At 43.1% G+C, this 22664-nt stretch overlaps 1 protein-coding gene across 4 annotated transcripts; it reads right to left on the minus strand.

Moving 5' to 3' along the window:
• Positions 1–9892: 9892 nt before the first annotated feature.
• Positions 9893–18989, minus strand: RNF114 (ring finger protein 114). Of its 4 annotated transcripts, none has more exons than XM_081866518.1 (6): positions 18858–18989; positions 16810–16960; positions 14593–14699; positions 13639–13753; positions 12913–13020; positions 9893–12542 (listed from the first exon to the last, which is right to left on the minus strand). In XM_081866518.1, exons 1-6 carry the CDS (start codon positions 18881–18883, stop codon positions 12477–12479), a joined length of 573 nt encoding a protein of 190 aa, XP_081722644.1. In that variant the 5' UTR covers positions 18884–18989; the 3' UTR covers positions 9893–12476. The 4 variants fall into 4 exon arrangements, with proteins under 4 accessions (XP_081722644.1, XP_081722641.1, XP_081722643.1 ...); XM_081866515.1 differs by having other exon boundaries at positions 18744–18985; XM_081866517.1 differs by lacking the exon at positions 18858–18989 and adding an exon at positions 18692–18810.
• Between the last annotated feature and the right edge of the window lie 3675 nt (positions 18990–22664).

Consider the following 22664-nt stretch of genomic DNA (forward strand, 5'->3'; position numbering starts at 1 on the left):
CTGTCTTTGGAGACAATGGAGGAGTATGCCTTTGGGGGTGAAGTCAAACTGTTGGAAGGTTACAGTGCCTGTATAGTGCCCCTGGCCTATTGACATCATCTCTGATCCAGACTCACAATCTCAAATCCTCATTGATAGGTCATTGAGATAATCACACTTACTTTAACCCTTTAGAGATGGGCACCACCCACTTCTCAGGAAGTGAACCTTGAAGTTCAGCAAGTTAAAAATAGGCTAAATCCAGGACCTGATTAGAGGTCATCCCTTCAGTGTTGGATTACAACCTGGAAGAACAGGTTCAAACACCTATTCAGCTTGGGTCAATCATTCCCTCTTCCTTTATTCTACCTGTGAAGTTAAAAGATGTGCACCATCTTGGCCTGCTTAAAGAGAAGGCAACACCAACATGTCATTAACAACACATTATTCCTTCTTCCAACATCCTTGTATGATACTCCTCAAGCCAACAGAGAGCAACCCAGCCAGATGGGCATGGTATATATTACAAATTATTATATATTTGTTAGAAAAGGCTGAATACTGTCTCCGCTACCCTGGTAAAATGTAGCTTTAAGACAGGGGTGTGCAATCTTGAGGGCCACTTTCCCTCACAGACAACCTACCTGAGGTAAATGGGTGAAGTGATACAGCTGTTACCTCTGTAAATATAGGCCTCATTCCAGCCATGCCAAAGCCAGACCATTTCTCCATCCTGTGTCAAAGTGAGGAAGAGACAGTAACACATTCCAGTCAGCCAAGTGCAGGTGTGGACCTACCATGAAACTCTTGAAGCTTAAGATTCAGGGCCCCAGAAGCAACTTCAATTCACGTTGCTTAAACTTTTTAGGCCTAGTAGACCCAATTTGAGTGGCACAACTCAAATTGATTAAATTTTTGTTGTATATATTTCAACAATCCCAAAGTTTGAGAGCCAATTAGAACCAATGTTGTGAAAGTGTGGTGATCTGTCATGGAATGACCCCATCAAAGAACATAATAGTGGTTCCCCAGACCTTGTTGCTGGTTGTGAAGCAGCCCCCATGACAGCTGAAGCTTCAGAGCCCCCCAAATGTAGGTCTGCCATGGATAAATGCACTCAAGGAGAGTGTGGATCGAGGTTGCTAAGAGGTGTGGCCTGAGGAGAGACCTGAAACCAGAGAGAGGGTTCCTTATCTTGGCTTTAAAAGAGATGCTTCTACTGGGGTGTGTGGGGAGAAATGTATTACTATTGCATTCATTTCACACTGGAGGGACTTATAGGAATGACAGCTGGTTCTCTTGCAGTTTATAGGACTAAACAGGCTAGTCTTAGATTTCACATACACCCACCTTTGGGAAATCAATAGTTGAACTTCTCGCTTTGCTTCAGATGATGTCACAAGCATTGATGCCATAGTCTGATTCTCACTTGCTCGAGGCCTTCAAACAGGCTACACGGCCACCTGTTGAGGCTGAATGCTCAGCGGCAGATTTCCTGCATCAAGCTGGGGGTTGGATTAGACTAGATGGATGGTCTACAGGGGCCCCTCCACTCTGAGTCTATGATTCTGTCACTATTTCAAATAATTATTTGTTCACATCCAGCAGAGGAGAGTTGCTGGAGAAAATATATGCACACCTGGGTGCAAATCCCCATTGGAAGCCCAACTGGTTCCCCCTGAGGTGGCTGGATTCATCCTCTTTTGTGAACAGCGGATGCACATTCTCACCTGCAGTTTTAAGTCTCTACTACAAGTGACTCGAGATGGAAGGTGTGATCTGCCAAACTCTGCCTCTGCTAGATTCACTCCCAAAGGACTTAATGCTGGATTTCTGCACAGAGATGTGTGGAGTACATGCATTTGCTCACGTACATCCCTTGTTCTCTCTGCATCTTCCATGCCTCCTCCCCACTGTCAGACCTTATAAGCTCCATGGAGAAAGGACCAGCAAGGGCTTGCTACAAAGCATTGTCCACATTGATGCCACTCTTATAATAACAACACAGCAATGACATTTGACGGGTTGTCCCCATTGCTTGCCCAGAAGTATTAAATCTGTTAGTCTTTAAAGGGGTTCTCTTGGTCTTTCTGGCATACTGGGAAGCCCTGGGAATTGTGGCCTTTTCTGTGGCAGCCCCTAAAGTGTGGAACACTGAGATGCACCTGCCACCTTCATTGTACAGCTTTCATCATATACTGAAAACACACCTCTTTCTCCTGGCTTTTGACAGTTAACATATTTTCCTTTGGGAGACCCACCTCTTTTGCTGAATTTGTATGTTGCAAAATTATAACTTTGCTTTCTTTCTATAACTGTATTGTGGTAACCCACTGTGGAATTGTATACCTTCAGCATAGCAGGATATAAGAAATCCTAGGAATAAGTAAAACAAATAAGTTGCCACCATCCTCTTTTGATGTAGTTTTGCTGTTATGGACTGTTAGCATAGCTACTCCGCTGACAATCAATTTATCAGTTCCTGTTCTAACAGTGAATTTCTATGCTTGTCTACTCAGAACAGAACTTAGTCCCACTTGAGTTCGGTTGGACTTACTCCCAGGTAAGTTTGCATAGGTCCACAGCCTCAATCCATTGCTTGCTGCTTTCACTGTAATTGCTTTTTGTATTAGCTTTCTCAGTTTGTTGGCCTTTTATATTTTTAAAAATACAAAGGGGGGAACAGCTATTTTTTTTAAAAAAAATATATCCTAGGAGTCCTTGATGCAATCTGAAAACTATTTTGCATCCAGCAGAGTCTAATCTAATTAAGTATGCACAACACCTCCTACACTCCATCTTAAGACTGTAACAAACTGCAGGCTTTGGGGCTTTTCCATCTTGCACAGCTGTTCTCTTCCTGCCCCACAACCTTTTTCTTTTTAAAGGGTGGTTGTTTTGATTATTCATCCAGCATAAGGGAGAGTCCCAGAGTTCTCAAAAGCTTATCTGCTGCTCTGTAGCATTTTAGCTGGTCGTCCTAATAAGAATATCATTCTATGGCAGCTTTTTGAAAAGGCCGATTGATTATGTTCAGAGGCTGCTGACAAATCCTCTTAAAATGGGTGTGAGACAAGGAGACGGGAGTGCCTTTTCCTCCCCCTTTCCAGGAACTGTTCTAGTCAAGTGAAGAGCAACAGAATTGTGACCCAGCCCAGTGCTGAGTGATTTGGGTTGCTATCACACTGCATTCAGATAAAGGTGGCAGTTCACACCCTTTGGATAAAGCTATTGTCCCATCTGTCTCCAGACTCCATGGCAGCGGTGCCTGAGATCCCTTTAGCTCCGAAGCCACATGGAAATAGGGATGTTTGTTTAGGGAGAAGCATCAGATCCCCGGGAAATAAACATTATTATTTTAAATGGTTTTTAATTGGGTTTTTCCCAGGCGTAGAATCTCACCATCAGGACCATTTGGCCCTATTTACCAGCTCCAGAACCAGGTAGATCACTGCCCCTATTTTACACCTTTTTGGAAAACTGCATTCTGCTTGGACTTCTGTTTCAAGGAGTAGTGGGGTTGGTTGGTTGCAAAGTATACCAAATAGTTAAACACTTGGACCACACTTTGTTGTTGTTGTTTAGTCGTTTAGTCGTGTCTAACTCTTCGTGACCCCATGGTCCAGAGCACACCAGGCACTTCTGTCTTCCACTGCCTCCCGCAGTTTAGTCAAACTCATGCTGGTAGCTTTGAGAACACTGTCCAACCATCTCGTCCTCTGTCATCCCCTTCTTCTTGTGCCCTCCATCTTTCCCAACATCAGGGTTTTTTCCAGGGAGTCTTCTCTTCTCATGAGGTGGCCAAAGTATTGGAGTCTCAGCTTCAGGATCTGTCCTTCCAGTGAGCACTCAGGGCTGATTTCCTTCAGAATGGAGAGGTTTGATCTTCTTGCAGTCCATGGAACTCTCAAGAGTCTCCTCCAGCACCATAATTCAAAAGCATCAATTCTTCGGCGATCAGCCTTCTTTATGGTCCAGCTCTCACTTCCATACATCACTACTGGGAAAACCATAGCTTTAACTATATGGACCTTTGTTGGCAAGGTGATGTCTCTGCTTTTTAAGATGCTGTCTAGGACCATGCTTTGAACTCCCAGAAAGGTGGACTTCCAGTCTTTAATTCAAACTATTTCCCGTTCTCACAAAACAGCCTGCATATCCTCTTCCTTCCAGCTGTTGCCACTGTCAGTTAAAAACTGGGTTATATGCCAATGCTCTTCCCCCAAAAAACCCATTCCCCACACCTCTTCCAGGCCCTGATCATCTGTAGCGTCAACCTTGAGAGTTTTACTGAAAGGTAAATAACGCGTTTTAACTTTGTGGTTGCATAAAGACACAGGCAAGTTTTAGAAGTGTGTGTCAGCTGCCTAGAAGCCAGAGGTCGTGAGGTGGGTGGCAAAAACCCCACATCTTTCACAGGGAGTTACCAATATCCGTTCCTGAGGATTATTTCCCATCATCACAACCCTGGGCTTTGAGGAAAAATGGGTACGGCAATTAAGGCTCCCACGTTTACACTCTTCTGTGGTTCTGCTTCCCAAATTAAAGTTGTTTGCCTCCGCTGCAGATCTTGACAGCTCAGCGTGGCACCTGCTTGTGGGTGCTGAAATTCCTTTTCATTCTGAGATGGCTGTTGTTGGTTATTTCTTACAGCAGGGGTGGTGAAAGGGAGAAAAGTAATCCCCTCCGACATCATTTGTGTTAAGTTGTGGGTGAACATATCAGACGGCACAGCAACTCTTGTTTATTCACAGGCCAGAACAGAACTGAACTGAAGGGTTCAGCCAGCCTGCTTATATAGAGCTCCACTACAACGCAACAGTAACCACTTTCTGTAACTATCTAATCACTGAACGTCACTTTCAATCCCTTATTTGCATATGTGGACCTGAGTGACAACTATCTACAGTAGCCCCCTGCTGGCCCAGTACATAACAATTTAGGTCATGGATGGGCAGTGGCATAGCGTGGGGGGTGCAGGGGGGACCGGCTGCACCGGGCGCAACATCTGGGGGTTAGGGGGCGCAAATCCACGGGTTAGGGGGTGCAAATTACTTGCCTTGCCCCGGGTGCTGACAACCCACGCTTCGCCACTGTGGATGGGGAACTTTGTCCCTCCAGATATTGTTGGACTCCAGTCTTTCATGGCCAATGGGATGATGGGAGCTGTAGTGCAGCAACACCTGGAAGGCCAAAGGGTCCCTGTTTCAGGGGACCCTGACATAGAGGGCTGTTTTGTTGTACAGTGGTACCTCTAGTTACGTACTTAATTCGATCCGGAGGTCCATTCTTAACCTGAAACTGTTCTTAACCTGAAGCACCACTTTAGCTAATGGGGCCTCCCACTGCTGCTGCGCCTCTGCCGTGCGATTTCTGTTCTCATCCTGAAGCAAAGTTCTTAACACAAGGTATTATTTCTGGGTTAGCGGAGTCTGTAACCTGAAGCGTATGTAACCTGAAGCATATGTAACCCAAGACACCACTGTAAAATCTAAATAACTTTCCCCTTTCTTGCTATTTGTTAACATGGAGGCATAACTCAGGGGGCGCTTTCCTATACTTCTCAGATTGTAAACCCTTGGGTAGCCAAAGCTATGAAAACAAATAGGAAGGTAGTAGCAGCAGGCAAACCCAAGGCTTGCAGAACTACATTAAATAAAAAAAAAAAAACCCTAGGGGGAACTCCCAGAAACAGCTCTATGAGGGCTGAGCATGCTCAGTGGCCACAGAATGATGGCTATTGGAGGAGAAAGAAACATAATACTAGGGTGGAATGGGGAAAAGGTTTGGGCTGGCTGAAATCCTAAACAGGATCCTGCTGCAGCATTTTATGGCAGGTTTCACTTGTGAAACTGCCAGAGCTGAGTAACAGGCAGCAGTGGGGCTCAAGAGTCAAGCCAGGCCCAGAAAAGACTAGTATTGCATACGTAAAGTCTCAGCCTGAACCTGAAACCAGTATTACAGCTCTTCCTGAGTATACCTGAAGGAGCGCCTCCCACCCCCATCACTCATGCCGGACACTGAGTTCCTCCTCTGAGAGTCTTCTGCTGGTTCTCTCACTGTGAGAAGCAAAGTTACAGGGAACCAGACCTTTTGGGTAGTGGCGCCCTCCCTGTGGAACACCCTTCCTTCAGATGTCAAGGAAATAAACAACTATCTGTCTTTTAGAAAGCATCTGAAGGCAGCCTTGTTTAGGGAAGTTTTTTATGTTTGCTGTTTTATCGTGTTTTTACTATTCTGCTAGGAGCCGCCCAGAGTGACTGGGGAAACCCAGCCAGATGGGTGGGGTATAAATAAAATTGTTGTTGCTGTTGCTGCTGCTGCTGCTGCAGTGAGCCTACAGCAAGCCATGTGACTTGGAAAGCCTTTAGCACTTAGGGAGACACTCCAGTTTATAACCCTAGCATAGGCATGGGGACCTGTGGGACTTCATCCAGTTGTTGCAGAGCTACTGGTTATGCTGACTGGAGATGGCAGAAATTGTGCAATGACTGGCAGCCACAGAGTCTCCATCTCTGCCCTAGTGGCTCAACCCCATGTGGCAGATGTGCAAAGCCAGGGGTCCACTTCTGTAGCCCCAGCAGCTCCTGATAGCGAGAGAAGCTACTGTGCTCTAGGTAAGAGCCATGGATGAGAAATCTGCCTCCCACTCTACTGCCCTTGAGGACATCCAAAGTCTGCTGCTTCAGCTTGCTTTATGGAAAGCCATTGCCACTCATAAGACTATAATGCTTGGAGACTAGCTGACTTTATGCATTGTAATCTACAAGGAAATGATTCCTTCTGAGTACACTGGACTTTTCCCTTACTTGAGACAGTCCTTAGTAGCGGGAAATATTAATTGCATTTTCCACTTTTGGCTTCTGAATGGCAGGAGTTTAAGGGGCTACAAATCCAGGAGTAAAGCAAAAAGGAGGCCAAGAAGGGGACATGCAAGGGCCATTAAAATGCAGCCTTGTTACACCACCACCTTGAGCAAATTTAACTCCAAAGTCAGTTCCTATGAGTTCAATGGGGCCTTCGTGCATGCAACTGGGCTTAGAATTCAAGCCTTAAGATTTCTGCATTCAGAAGGCTGGATTTGACATGAGACAAGCTGCCGTACACACAGTACATACGTCAAGCAACTACTGTACTCAGTTGGTAGAGGAAATGCTCAAAGATAATAAAAATGTAGCAAATGCTTAATTTATGTTCTCCACATTTGTCTGCCCTGGCAACATGAAAAGAGCTGCAAGACTGCTCTCTGCTGTCCAGATGCTAAATTCCTTGTAACAGAAATGAGAGACTTTGTAGAAGAGCAGCAACAGCGTTAAACATAGGAAGAGGCTTAAGACACTGTAAAAAGTCTTGTTTTATTGTGGCATAAGCTTTCATGGACTAGAGCCCACTGGAACAGTGTGTGTGTGTGTGTGTGTTCAACTCAGCTGATATATACATGCACTAATGTTTAAAATCCTAAACAGCTTCGTCCCCAAATATCTGAAGAAAATACCTCCTTCCCTACAGACCTCTCCATTGCTAAAATCAGCAGAGGCCCTCTTGGTAATTTCAGCCCCCTTAGAGTATCAGGGGATGGGGGCTCAGGAGAGAACATTCTCTGTGACAGCTCCTAAATTGTGGAATTCACAGAGGTGAATCCAAGTTCATCATTTGATGGCTTATGACATAAGCTGAAGACACACCTCTTTACCTTGCTCTTTAAGACACACCTATTATTCTGACTGTAAACTGTTTTAGCTGATTTTAATTTGTAGTGCTGTGCTTGAACCTTATGTAAAGTTACGAAGTTCAGTAATAAATGTGTTAACAGTGGGCCTAAAGTGCTACAAAATGCAGTTAGCACTAAGCCCGATCCCACATACCATCGCACTAGTTATGATTTGATTAAACCCTCAAGTGGGTGAGGAAACCTTGGTTCTGATCCTGTTCTATACAAATAGCCTTGATAAATTCTAGTTTTGCAGTTCCATGCTGGTGTCTCCTTTTTACTATATTGGAGAATGGGGACTTGCAGGTCAGCAGCAGCAGTGTTGTGGAAGAAATGAAATTGCTTTTTGTGTAGTCTCACTGATTCAGCCTACAGTCATGGGATAAAGAACATACACCCTCTTTGAATTTGGCTTTATTTGTGTTAAATAAATCATGACAGGGTGTAATATGTCATGTGTTGTTTTTCATCTGAGGTTGTATTTACCAAATTTTATGACCTGCTAAGGAACAGATGATTGTTATTATGTCCGTGCGCTGCTCTGGTTCGCAATGGTGCTGCTCTGGTTAGTAATAGTGGCCACATGACCCCAAAGCTGTCTGCGGACAAACGCCAACTCCCTTGGCCAGTAAAGTGAGATGAGCACCACAACCCCAGAGTAATCCACGACTGGCCTTAACGGTCAGGGGTCCCTTTTTAAAAAATGTAAAACGACAGAATTCAAAGAGGGGGTACTTTCTTTAACCTGACTGTACGGTCTATGTAGCTCAGAATTGTCTACCCTGACTGGCAGAGGTTCTCTAGGGTTTTGAACTGGGCACTCTAGCAATCCTTCTTGGAGATGCCAGAGAAAGAACGTGGAACCTTCTGCAAGCAAAGCAGATGTTCTACCACTAAGCTACCACCTTTCCAAATTGGGAACACTGCAAAGCCTTCCAATACAGCCAGCTCCATTTGTGAACAGAACTGAAAACATAGTTAATAGAGAAATATGCAAGTAAGCAGTACTTAACATGCATTATGACAACTCCAGATCCATTAATAGGCGGTTCACCTTAGCAGAAGGCTGGAAAGGTTTGTTTTGCCAAGCATTAGGAGAATTTGATTCAATGCTGGCCATTTGTTCCATTGAGTTGTAAAATTTCACCATTGCTTAATGAGTGCATTTTATAACACTATTATTTTTGTTTGTTTCTTAACAGTTTATAAATAACATTGACACCATTCTTACAAATGTTCAAAAATCCAACATGTACCAATACTGGGCTCATCAAATACCTGGGGGACAACCAATGAGCCCCAGAGATATACCAATCCAGCACATGTATTTACTCCCCAATGATAATATTGCTATCGCTCTGTATTCAGTGTAAAGGCCAAAGCATGAATCTAGCTATCTTCTCCTTAAAAGTGAGGCCAAAGTGTATTTGAACATTGGGTTGTAACTACCAAGGCTTGGTTCAGAAATGACACCTCTTGCATAGCTATGTGTGCAGGGAATAAAAGGAAGAGACTAGATTGAATTTACAAACAACATAGACATTGTGCTCATTTATACCTGTAGATTCAATATGGGATGGTTTCTATGAGACGAGTTTGATTTTTGGGGGGTTTTGTTTTGTATACAGAGCAGTTGATCAGCTGTCACTTTCTATATTTGGTAGGGTCATTTAGATTAAATGAGCAAGACAACGTTTTACACTTAGAATAGGGCTTTTGTCAACATGATCAGAAACCTACCAACATATGCAAATTAGGACAGGATGAAGTGTCTTCTAAAAAGCACAGGTTAATGCAGTTTCTGTACCCCATATGCATTTAATCCTTTCCCTTCATATCCTGAAACAGTACATGTCAGCATGCCCAAGTGTTGATAATTTATTTTTGTCCACAATATGAGCTTCACAAGGCTTCTCTCCCACTCCCCACAGCAGTGTGGAGGAGTTGCCAGGCTGAAGTTGGTTCAATAAAACTATGTTCCAGAATAAAATTCTGTGCTTGAGATTTTCACTCTGCAACAACAGAGGAAGCTGGTGAAAACCTAGAAGAGTAATACTCAGCAGAGACTGAGCTTTGCTCATTACTGCTCTTCAAGTGACAGCCATTGGAGCTCCCCATAGCAAGGGACAAAGTATTTCCATACATTAGTGTTTATCCATTATGTTTATTTACATTTTTTTTTTCATTTAAAAGCCAGAACAAGACACTCTAAAATTTTTATTAAAATTACTAGAAGTGCACTTAGAATTACAAGAACAAAAAAGACTTGATGTGTTCATGGAGGATACCCAGGTTCCTATGAATTCCATAGGCGGATGGCAGAATGTTCTGACTGAATACTGAAAGACAGTGGCCAAGATTCAAAGAGGCCCACATGCATGCAGAAGGCACTTCCGTGCATATATGGACAGCCAGTTCTCCCTTCTGGCTACAGCAGGCATGGGGAATGTTAAGACTCCAGCTCCCATCAGCCTCAGCCAGCATGGCCAATTAGGAGAGATGATGGAAACTGCAGTGCACCTGAAGGGTCACAGGTTCCCGATCCCTGTGCTATGGGCTTTCTATACCATACCAAACATTGTTTTGGTGGATTTCCCAGACTTCACATACTGCTTTGAAATGCAAAGACACACAAGGGCCTAGGGTGACAAGAGTGAGCCTCATGAGCCCCAGAACACCACATGCCCTCTTTGCATCTTGGCCAAACTCACACAAAAAATATAATTAATGGTTCAGTGCAAAACTCTTAATATGGAATCAAAATCCTAGCAACCAAAGGTTTCAAGATAGAATTTTAGCATAGGACTAAGCGGTCTCCACACAGAGCTCTTTCTAAAAAGTAGCATGGGCAGTTGGCAGTTAGACCACTTCAGCATAGGAACTAGTTTCAGATGTACCATGTCATTATTAGTCATTATTAGCTCAAAGCCACAGGTTCTAAGAATCTATCTTTCAGCAGGCTGTAAACATACTTCAGACTCAGATTTTATCACTGCATGCCTGTCAGGCTAAATTATGTGTACTGGTTTACATAAATCGCTATTAGCTCTGGTGCCATAACCTCACATTGGTTTCACTTATAATAATTAGTGCAAAAGGTTGTCGTTAAACACAGAACAAATGATCTGGTTGTATAACAGAAGTATAATCTAAGGCAGCCTTTCCCAACCCTTGGGTCTCCGGATGTTATTGGACTACAGCTGGGGCTGATGGGAGTTACAGTCCAATACCACCTGGGGACCCAAGGCTAGGAATGGCTGAACTAAGGAATCTGGCCCAGTTCTCAAACTTGCTTCTGAAAGTTAAATGCACTGTTATTTTTTGTACAAAGAACATGACATCCGAATGTGCCACACGAGAGGATATTTACACATCCAGCAAAAGGAAAAGGTTATTCAGGACTAACATTTCAGACTTAACTACATGGCAGTACATTCAGAAGTGCTGATATCCTCTGGCAAATCACTTCACTGTAGCCCTATTCTCACTATATATTGACTAAATGTGATGGGGAAGTGGAATTACACCTGCAGGCCGCATCATATGATATCTGGGTATTCAGTAGAATAAGTTCCTAATAGGGTTTCTGACCTGGCAGATAAAGCCTGCAGAGCTGTATACAGAGCCCTGTTCTCCTATCCCATTCAGCACAGGACCGCCAGGCCAGCAGACACCACTCAACTTGTCAATCATCTGTTTAGTGTGTAAACAGCAGGCAAGAATAGGGCTAGGGTTTTTGAGGTATCAAGAACCAATTTGAGAATCAGATCTTGTATACTATGTACTGAAATGTTTTTGAACCACAGCAGCCTAAGAATTCAAAATGTGGCTGTATGCTTACAATAGGTTAAGCACATTAACACTGCCATGTCAGCATGGAAATTCTCGCACATCCCTTCATAGCATTTGTTTTGGATATAGAAGTGCAGTTTTACATAAAGGGCAGTATTTCCAACATATTACATCCAAGAAACCAGCTGCTAAAGTTCACCCCTCTTGTTCTCAAATTGTTCCGAACTCTAGGCGCAGAGGTAGAAATATACAAGTTTGAATTTAAGAGGCAAGAAATAAAACATTGTGTTTGAATTCTTCTGTCTTCCCAAGCACCACACAAACACCATCATACTTCACATCTGAACTTTGCAAAGATGTCAAAAGATGGAGAAATAAAAAACAAACAAATTAAAGAAACAACCAATTCCCTCTAAACTCACAGAAGCAGGTACTGTACAGTTGCTGAACGCACAATAGAGCATATTGTGAAGTGAGAGAATTACTCACAACTGGGACTTGTGCGGTTGAATGGCTGGCATCAACTTTTGTAATGGTGGATTTGGAATAAAATCCACCATTTCTCTACAAAATCAAGAAATGGAAGCCCATTTCTAACAGCTGAACCTAACAAACCAGGGCTTCTATATTATTTAGAAAACCTGGTCTTCCGATGCTTGACCAATGTCTAGGAGAGCACAATAATCTGAAGAGGATGCTCACAGGGTGAAATTATTGCCAAGTTCCTGGTGATGTATAGGCCTTAGAAGTCAAAAGTGAAAGAAAAAGCAGATAATAATATTTAAGATTAACTGGAAAGAAGAGAGATACCCTTGAGCAGGCAAACAGTAAAGGAGCAACCATTAGAAGAGGCCAAGTATGGAGACAGCAGGAACCAAAACTAAGAAAGACTCTTCACTTTTAAGGATGCCAAAGAATCTTGAGGCAAATAGTGTCTGTGGTACATTTCCCCTAATGGAAGCCAAGTATTGAAGAGTTTTACTCCTTGCAATATTCACTGATCCCTCAAGGAACGTAACAGAACTTGGGCCACCGTGTCATCTTCATCAGCATTATAATCCTAAAAACAGGAGACAAGGGAGAATGCATGTGATTAAACAGATTTTGGTCTTGTACCAGAACTGTTAAAGCCAATTTCCTTCTTTCACTTCTCATTTCTCCCACTACAGGATGTTAAGTGGTATAGGCACAAATTTCCAAGGGGTGCGCCCAAGATTTCCCTGTATGCTCAGGGCCTAGTTGTGGCTTCGCTCACATCTGTGTATGGGCTGTTCTGTGAAGGGTCATCCCCACTCCAAGGACGGCAATTAAATGAAACACTATTTCCTAGCTTTTTACATTAGAATAAGGCTGTCCAAAAAGACAAAGTTTAAAATAAAAGACTAGCAATTGATAAATTCTGAAGAGGCTGTTTCCTAGTTACTACTTACCACAAAAGTATCATAAGAAAATTGGTGTCGTCGTTGAAGATGTTCCATGAAGTTAGCACTTCTGTAGTTTGGATCACCCCATGGCATTGATGCACAAATCGGGCAAACCTGGAAAAATTTTCAGTTTATCCAACCCAAATTTCTTCCATTTCAAGTTTGGTGGGAGGTTTCCCCCCCTCATCTGATCAGCATATATTCTAGATCCTGCCCACTATTTTCTTTGTCAAAGCCTAGTCCCAGGAAAACCCTTAGTAAGAAACCCAAAGAACAGAAGGGCAATTATGTCCATACAAACTTATTAGTCACTGCCCCAAGCAGAGCACTGTATTGCTGCAAAGCCTAGGAATGGCTTTTCTTATGTTGTGGGAAGAGTGGGAGGGAAAGAAAGCCTTGGAGGGCAAACAGAATTCTACTGGGGATTCTTTGGCCACAAGCCAAATATCTTGATGCTTCCTAGTGTAAACTTTGGGTGGGGCAACTCCTACTAACTGCAACAATCTTAAGTATTCAAAAACACCACTACAAACACCCAGCTACATTAGTAGTTGCTAAAATACAGCAATGGCAGGGAAAAAGTTTGTGAAGAAATTTTTAGCAAGTCATGCAGCACTGGGATACTAGCTATAATCAAAGTAATGCTATTTGTTCCTTCAAGGGAAAAAAAGCTTCATATTAAATGACCTATCAACCCACCCTGAACTACACTTTGAAAAGTAAAGCAATTACCACTCGCTTTGCATCCATGCTGTGATACTTTCGGCAGTGTTCTACCAGCCCTTCCTGGTCCAGATTTCTCTCATTGCAGTAAGGGCAGGGAAATGTGAACCTATTTGGAACACTCCTGTAGAAACAGAGGGTAAGGCCTTCACTTCTATGAAAAACTTCCAATTATGTAGAGCAGCTTAACTTCATGTAGGAGAAGGCTCTTTGAGTAGCACAGCAGAATCATTCAACAAAGCAACTATGATAGGCAGTGCAAGCTATTAGGCAGTACTACAACCTCTGAAGGGAAAAGCACACAAAATAGCTCATAATTAAGCCTCTAGTGCCCTCAATGTTTGAGGCTTTTAAAATATGAAAGGAAAACCCTTTCTCATTTGGCACAAAGCAGCAACACTTTTCATGCTGCAGATAACCTTTCAACATGTGGCTCCGAAGATGAACGTAAACTAGATACTGTACAATGCTACATCAGTTAACAAACAGTCCTGTTTACTAACGATTTGGTTTATGAACTCCGCAAAACCAGAAGTAGTGTCCCGGTTTGCGAACTATACCTCGGTCTAAGAATGGAATCCGAATGGTGGAAGGGCCTCATTAAGGAAAGCACGCCTCGGTTTAAGAACAGTTTCATTTTAAGAACGGACTTGGGTTCATAAAATCGAGGTACCACTGTAATAGGAAGTAATTCTTGTTATCAACTACACATATGTATATGTGAATCTCTTCCACTATGTAAATGTACCCTCCAAATAATTTAATCTCCTCACAGGGATACCATTTTAAACGAAGAACAACCTTCAGGAAGGGCTCAGGTGGCAAAATTCAAGGGTCCCATTCCTTAAGTGGAGAAGATCTCCAAGGCCATTTTGTCCAAATGCAGCAAACCTCAGTTTTTACACCTATCTTATATATGAGCTTCCATTACAAGTAAGCAAATCACAGCAGTTGAGAGGTTACCTGGTATCCTGTGGTGGATCTTTTGTCACGGCTTTAACACCTTCCATTATGTAATTCTGGTACTTCAAACAAGAAGCTGCATGATTACGCAGCTTTGAGAGGTACATCTGTACAGAATGAGAAAATAAAACATTTTCTTTAAAACAGTGTAGGTGTTTCAGATGTGACATAAAAGTATGTTCCAAGGACTGCACAAAAGGGTTGTTGTGACAGGCTCTGGGTCAAAGAACAGAGTTACACAAGGGACACATTGTACTAAGTTGATTTACCACTTTGCAGCAAGACTGCAGCACCTAGCCTATCCCTTACTGTTCTGTTAGCTGACACCTTGTTTATCCAGACACTGTTCTTATCTTTCATTCCCAGGAGATTAAACAGTCTACTGTTTCTCTTATGCCCCAAGTTAGTTAACTCTGTATAATACAATCAGCTAGAAAGAAATCAACTACTGTAGCTTGCTTTAAGAATTGCATTGTGACAAGGTCACATGAACAGCACCAGAATATATGGACAGTATTAAAATTGTACTTGGGGACTTCTCTCCCTTTCAAAATTATAAAACAAACTCTGGTTTCAGAAAGCAGAGGTGGATGGAATTTAATATTTCCTATTGTGCTGTGACATTTCCCATATATAATGTTAGTCTCTAAACAAGTTTGTGTAATCATCTGGACTTCTCCAGACACTGACAAGGTACAGTTGCCAACATTTACCAACAAAAGCTTTTTTTTCTATATAGTCACAATACTGTATGATATTTTATTTGTACTGAAAACACAAATTACAGGATTACTCTATGATTTCCATTTTATGAGTTCAGCTTGCTTGTCCAAACTACAATTGAACAAGAATTTTAATTTTGGTTTACCAGATCTAAAGTAGTCTATGATCTGACAATTTCTAGAATGGCAAGGAATTTTTAACAGACTCAGCTGGCAAACAGATCAAGCCGAGCACATTTAATATATTATGTATGTGCATTTATAGATAAGAGGATGCTGATTTAAGCTCAGTACATAGTATGATACACTTGAGAGGTATTCAGTGCGAGACATGGAAAGTCAGATATTTTAAAAATAGAGGACTTCAGTTTTACTTTCAACTGCAAATGATATAGACAAAAACCATTCTTACAAAAGAGCAAAGTATTTTTAGATACTTTTAGATACAACAGCTCTTCATTAATCCCCCCCCCTACATTCTCACTGTGCAGACTGACAATATAAAGGAGCGCTCCACAATGTGGTGCCCTCCATATGTTTTGGGCAACAACATCCATCAACCTTGACCACTGGCCATGTTGCTTGGGTCTGATGGGAGCTGAAGTTGAAAACATCTGTAGGGCTTTGGGAAGACAGATATAAAATGCAATTCCATCCCTGACTCAATTTTGGCTCAAAACAGTCCCCAAACTATCAGACTTTATTCAAGATATCAGCCGTACATCCAAAATCCACTTTGTTAAGCCCCTTAAGGGGTTATGCAACCTTCACTACAAATCATAAACAACAAAGTGCATGGGGTCCATTGAAGCAATTATGGCATCAATTTCACAAAACAATTCTTTGCTTTCATGAGAGCTATTTCATATATTACAAAGAAATACTAAAAAGCTGCATGAGGGCTTGCCATGTATTCTCTTCACCAGCTGCACTGTAATGATGCGTGCAGTCATGGGGTGGAATCCAAAGTAGTGCTAAGGCAATCATTCTGTTAGCACAAGGATTGATGCAAAGGAGCATTCTAGCCCCTCCACCCCACCCCCCCAAAAAAAGCTGCTCCAGGGCTTCCCCTAACCCACTGGAGCAGATTTGGAGAGGGTACGGAATGGAAGAAGGGGTAGTCCTGTTGTGCAAGTGGAAATCCTTGCACTGACAGGACATGTTAGTAAAATATGTCCCATTATCCCCTCCTGTGACAAGATCTGAACATGCTGGATTGCTTCCACTACTGACAGATCTCATTGCAGGAAACTGAAAGACCCATTTCCCATGCTCTAGTCGAGGCAAGGAAAAAAGTAAAAAAACACATGTTACCTTGGCCAGTTCTTTGAAACACCTGAATAGCCTCTTCCCCACCACCATGAAATTCAGCAGGGCTTACCAGAATTTTGTTTTACAGAAATCTGACAGTTATCAAGTGAGAAATCTAATGTGAAAATTTGCTTTTATCTAGATTCATGTTATATATAGGTAAACACAGGCCAGCTTTTCCTACTTTTTTATTGCAGCCATTGCAAGTAGTCTCTGTCATTTCAATTTGCTTTTCCAAGTCGAAAGCTCTGCTGCCGTGAGACAGGGTACTGCGGCAAACTCCACAAACTGGCTTTTTTGGCTTAAGACACTCCTGAATGCATGGTGTGCAAAAGCTAATATGAGAAAAAGACAGTATATTAACATTTGCATTGTACACAATCAGTCAATGTGCCAATGCACCCCTTTCTTATAACACCAGAAGAAATCACAAGCAGCACAGGACCTAGAAACCTATTAATATATTACAATGTAATCTTTAAAAGGCAACCTACACTCAACTATTTCTATAACTTACCTTAAAGTTACCTAGTTAACCGGTTAACAGCTTCTTGTTCCTTTTAATAATGTCTCTTCTTGTTTAAAATTGACTACATAAGGAGCATAAAACCTGCTCCTCAAAGACCTTGTAAAACCAACATTAATGATAGCGGCATGAATCACTGATGACGTTTACTTTTGATAACATGCAAGATGAAGTCACAAAAGTATACCACTGGTGAATAGTTAGCCACACCTTATATAAAAAGTGAATATTGCTGCTATAAACTTCACTAAGCAGCAGAGTTAGCAATAGTAATCATATTCCTAGGCGCTGTATACTTAGCATGCTATATACATAGCATCAAATTATGGCAAAATAAAAAACACATAAAAGTAGTCAGGGACTCTGGATTGCACCTGTCACAACCATTCACACTTCCAGTAAAAACAGGCAGCATAATTGCTCAACAGATGCAGTTTTGATTTCTTTTGTTTATTTCTTTAGAACTGACCAAGGAAGAACAGATATAATGCATGCTACTACTGCAGGATGACAATATTTGTTTCATGTATATAGGGCTACCCAACAAGAGCATTTCTGCAACAGAGTCTAAGCGTTATGGCTTCTGGGCTACAGAAATGCATTTATGTGACCAATGAAGTTCACACAACACCAGTAAGTTAACAGCAATATGTACCTGTTAATAAATGGCAAAAGGTAACACTGCTGGGAGCATGTGGCCATTTTCAGGGCTGGAAAAATTATATATGCTATCTGAAAAAGCTCTCTGAAGGTTTTAAGTGCTAGCACCCCCATTTTCTTAAGGCATGCTTAAGGTCGACCAATTTCTCATGCTGGTTCCTAAAAACCTCAGAAAGGCTACAATTTTTTCCTTCACTTATAATTAAGCACCTGTTCTTCCACTTATAATTAATTACCTGTCACTTATAATTGCCACTTAGTTCTTTTGTTTCCGCCATTTCAACCCTGTGCTCTACCAGAAACGAGCAATTTTTAACCTATGGCGCAAGATTTCGAGGTGCGCTTGGCACTGCCCTTAGGTGCGGGATTGGTGAAAGGAAGGGCGAGCCGCTCGTGCAGCAGCAGCAGCAGGAGGAGGAGCAAAAGCGAAACAGAAAGTGTAAACACTGCAAAGAAACCCCGTGGAACCGAAAGCTAACTCTGGAAAGAACCTACACGCCCTGTTCCTTTGCAAGCATCTCCGCTCAGCTGCAAAAGCGGCAGGCCGGCGGAGACCCGACACGTTAACTCGGGTGTTGTTATGAACGGCCAAAAGGGGAAACTCGGGTTTAAACACCATTCCCCCCCCCCCAAAAAAAATAACCCACACCCGTTTCCCACCGCATTGGCGATTTAAACCCGGCCTCCGCCGCAGCCCAGAGCTTTGGTAAGGCAAGGCGGCGGCGGTGCAGCTGGAGGAGGGAAGAGGCGAACGCAGCCGCGGCGGCCTCCTCCTCCGCGCTGCGCTCCTGGCGAGAAAAAAGCGGCCCGTCCAGTTCTAACCGGCCTCCGCCCAAGAGCGCCCCCCCCAGTCCCTCGTTGCCATGGTTACCTCACCCACCCCTGCGGCCTCCTATCTCCGCTCCGGCCCCCGCGGCCTGTTCCGCACTCACACATGGCCGCAGGGCGCCCTCACGGGGCTCTCGAACACCTCCAGGCACACCGGGCAGGTGAAGCGGGACAGCGGGTCCAGCCGCTCAGCGGCGGCCGTTGCCCCCTCCGCGTACCGGGAGCTCGCCTCAGCCAGCGCCATCTTCTCCCACAGGCCACTTCCGAGAGGCTCTGCCGGCAGCGCGACAGCGACGCTTTACCTAACAAGCCGGGAGCGGAGGGGAGGGAGGAGGCGGCGGGGACGACGACGGCGGCCTAAAAGGGCCAGTGCCGCTCAGGCCACGCCCACCGGGTCTGAATGCGCCTGCGCGGCCGTGGCGGCGACTTTCGTTTCGTCACAGGAGGCGTGGTCTCCCTTACAAGGTTGGGAATCTAGACCAAGCTCAATGCCGTACGGTACTTGGGAGGCAGAGCTGCCCGGGGGGTTTGGTTACTGGGTGGTAGACACAGACCACAAAGTGCGCAAGGTGACTTTTGCATGCAGAAAAATAAAAGAAATGAAGACACACATTTGCGTTATTGTTGCACATTTATTTATTTATACCCCACCTCTTTCCCCTGACAGGGACTCGAGGCGGCTTGCATTTTACAACAAGGAACAGCTAAAAATATAGGAAAGCGCAATCGCTAAAAAAACTCCCCAGTTTATAGGCACAGGTGCAAATATAAAGATAGATGCTATAATTTAAATAGAAGCAGTTTGCATCTCGCTATCTCTCAAGCAGGGATAGCTCTGCTTACTTGAGCCTTTGTAGATTCAAAATGGACATGTACCAAAGGTGAGATAGCTGATAGTAAAAGACCCAGAGGTCACCCAAAGCTCTGATGTCAGAATATTTGCAAACGCAAGGCAAACATTTCTCAGTGGATGGAAGGCTCTGGCAAACAATAGGAACATCTGGTCATTTTGCAGAGATGCCATGCACAACTTTTATGGGAATCACTCCTACAACTCCAGAATGATCATAAGAAGCTAAACATCAGCCATGACCTCTCCCCTTGTGGTTCACAGATGTGACAAGCGCAGCATGTCTTTCCCATTCAGGAATGGCCTCTTCAGTTGCAAGAGGAAGTGTATTCAGACAAGAACTTGTCCAAAGACACAATGCAACTACCTTGTCTTATGAACACTGGTGGCTGCCTTATAAGTTATGTACTGAGGCAACCAAATAACTTCACAGGCGTCTCAAAGGAGCAACATGTTGGGCAAGAATGGGGGCAGGTTTATTGCATTCCAATGGTAAGATTGGAAGCTTTTATAAAAATAATTCCATCCCAGTTCATCACAGTCAAGAATTATACATGTGGGGGTTTTTCCTCAGGGATGCAGTGATGGAGAAAGCCTTACCTGTTGATTTTCTGCAGCCCTGCCCATTTAAAGAACTTTTGTACATTGAAGGGTAGTGATGCTATCCATTGGATATCATCCATCAAACCTGACCTGAAGGCCTAGCAACTGTTAGGTATTGCACTAGATATTTAAACTTCCAAGCTACTAAAAATGTAATCTCTGCTTCTCTGGTGATGCCACAAATAAATCTCCATCACATTCTGAGCGGTGGAAGCAAAACAGGCAAATATTTTACACTAGAATATAATTACTCTAATAAAGAAGGAATCTTCATGCATATAAAAGTTTTCACAGAATAAAGATAATAGTTTGAGTTCCTCATTTGAAGCTTTATAAATTTATCTATTGTAGCATCACAAATGGAAATCATTAATTATGTAGCTGTTGACTGAGGAATTATTACTATAACTGAAATGTAAGTGACATCAATTAAGATTATGGAACACAGTGATATAAGATCAAAAATGCACCCAAACCATCATGTGGGAAACCACTTTAACTAAAATGTATTAAATGGAAGTTAATTGGCATTTTGATAATTGTATAATTTTGGAATTAACTGTTATTGTTATAATTTGGCTATTAGTGGGGGTTTATTGGAAAACTAATTTTAAAAAATACATTTTTTTTTACTCTAATAAAAGGGTTCCCCTTTAGCTAGAACCCAGCCATACGATGTACCTGGCATAAGATCCCCACTTGCTTGGGATTAGCAATTTAGGAGCAAATGGGCTGTTACTATTAAGATTTTTGTGGTCAACTTGCTCTGCTTTACAAGGTCCTTGTATGACCAGCAGCAACTTTAAAATTGTGCAATAACACTGTATGCCTGGGGACACATTTTTCACTGGACTAGAATTTTTCATACATTGGTGACATACAGGAGATTGGTACCAAAGACAGACGCTGAGAGCTTGGAGTGGGAGGTGGAATTAATCACCATGCAATATGGGGGATTTTCTTTTTCCTTCAGTAACTGGATATTTGTCACTGTTGGCAGCAGGTCACCTTCTGGTGATTTATGCTTTGATTCCATACGTTGCTGCTTGAGGTGTGAGGGAAGGAACACAAGACAGTCGCATATCAGTTCATATATGAACAGAAGCTATGCGTAGGCTGTTCTGTGTTGAAGAGGCTAAGGGGAATAAATGCATCAAGGCTATTGAAGACAGCTTTCATATAAGGAGCATGGCGAAGAAGTTCCAAAACACCACTGAAATAAGATATGGTAGGTGTGGGAGAACTTCAAAACGGGGTGTATAATTTCATTATCATGATTATAATTTAGGACCAAACTGCTTAAGATCATTCAAATAGGAGGGTGATAAAAGGATGGACTTCGCACTGCAAGGTTCCCTGGAATCTGTGCTTGCTTCTAGACTGTCAGTATTTTCAGGTGAGATTCAAGCACAGGGGTCAGCAACCTTTTCCAGCCATGGGCTGGTCCACTGTCCCTCAGACCATGTGGTGGGCCGGACTATATTGGGGGGGGGGATGAATGAATTCCTATGCCCCACAAATAACCCAAAGATGCATTTTAAATAAAAGGACACATTCTACTCATGTAAAAACACGCTGATTCCCAGACCGTCTGCGGGCCGGATTGAGGAGGCAATTGGGCCACATCTGGCCCCCAGGCCTTAGGTTGCCTACCCCTGTTCAAGCACATACCAACATTGTATGCTGCACAATTATAGTTCATTTGGTCCTCTTGAGCAACAAACCTGCTTCTCCAGCAGAGAGGATCTTTTGGTGAAAAGGAAAGTGATGGGGAAATGCACTGGAAGGTGTGGGGTAGCACTTGCTTTGACATAATGAGCATTTATTTGCAGGGAGGTTAGATGGCATTAAGTGGCCAGTGTTGTGTAAATCTGCCTGCAACTGTGTCAGGTGAGATGCTCAACAGCAGGAAGCGCCCTGTGTGTGCAATGCATCTCCATGTACCGTGCGTGCAAAGACCCCCCCCCCCAGGGTTACAGGTGGCGCTGTGGTCTAAACCACTGAGCCTCTTGGGCTTGCCAATTGTAAGGTTGGCAGTTTGAATTCGTGCGACAGGGTGAGCTCCCGTTGGTGTGTCCCAGATCCTGCCAACCTAAGAGTTCAAAAGCATACCAGCACAAGTAGTGGGAAGGTAACCAGTGTTTCCATGCACTCTGGATGCATTCCAGCTTTGCAAAAACTCTTGGTGTGCAAAGTGAGGTCAATGAAGGGCAAAGCCTGGAGAGAGTTTACACAGGCATGGAAGGTAGCATTCAATCCCCAGGCCTGAGATCCTCCACCCCTGAATGAGAGAACAGGTTGGAAAATATATGGTTATGCTGGCACCATAGATGTGAAATACTAGTTTCTGCTCTGGAAGGCAGATATTTACATTTAAAATCTTTGAAAACAGCATTTAGTTAGAAGAAAAATAGAGGAGTGGTAGGCTTGCCAAGGTAGGAAGTTTTTTTTGGGGGGGGTGTTAGAACACAATGTAACTTTGGAGCCAAATGTTTCTTCTGATGAGCCAAGTGACATCTCTTAACTAGCTGAATTAGAAAATGGAAAGGCGTGGATTGCACGCTGGTGACAG

Source organism: Podarcis erhardii (assembly GCF_964252035.2).
Source record: "Podarcis erhardii genome assembly, chromosome: 6".
NCBI lineage: Eukaryota > Metazoa > Chordata > Lepidosauria > Squamata > Lacertidae > Podarcis > Podarcis erhardii.

Bases quoted from the DNA above. Each gene is read 5' to 3' on its own strand.
- RNF114 (XM_081866515.1), bottom strand. From the start codon at position 18,883: ATGGCGCTGGCTGAGGCGAGCTCCCGGTACGCGGAGGGGGCAACGGCC. The intron at 14,700-16,809 runs GTAGGAAAAGCT...CATTCTGTACAG, and splicing joins GCAATGGCTGCAATAAAAAA to ATGTACCTCTCAAAGCTGCG. The intron at 12,543-12,912 runs GTAAGTAGTAAC...TCCTGTTTTTAG, and splicing joins TTTCTTATGATACTTTTGTG to GATTATAATGCTGATGAAGA.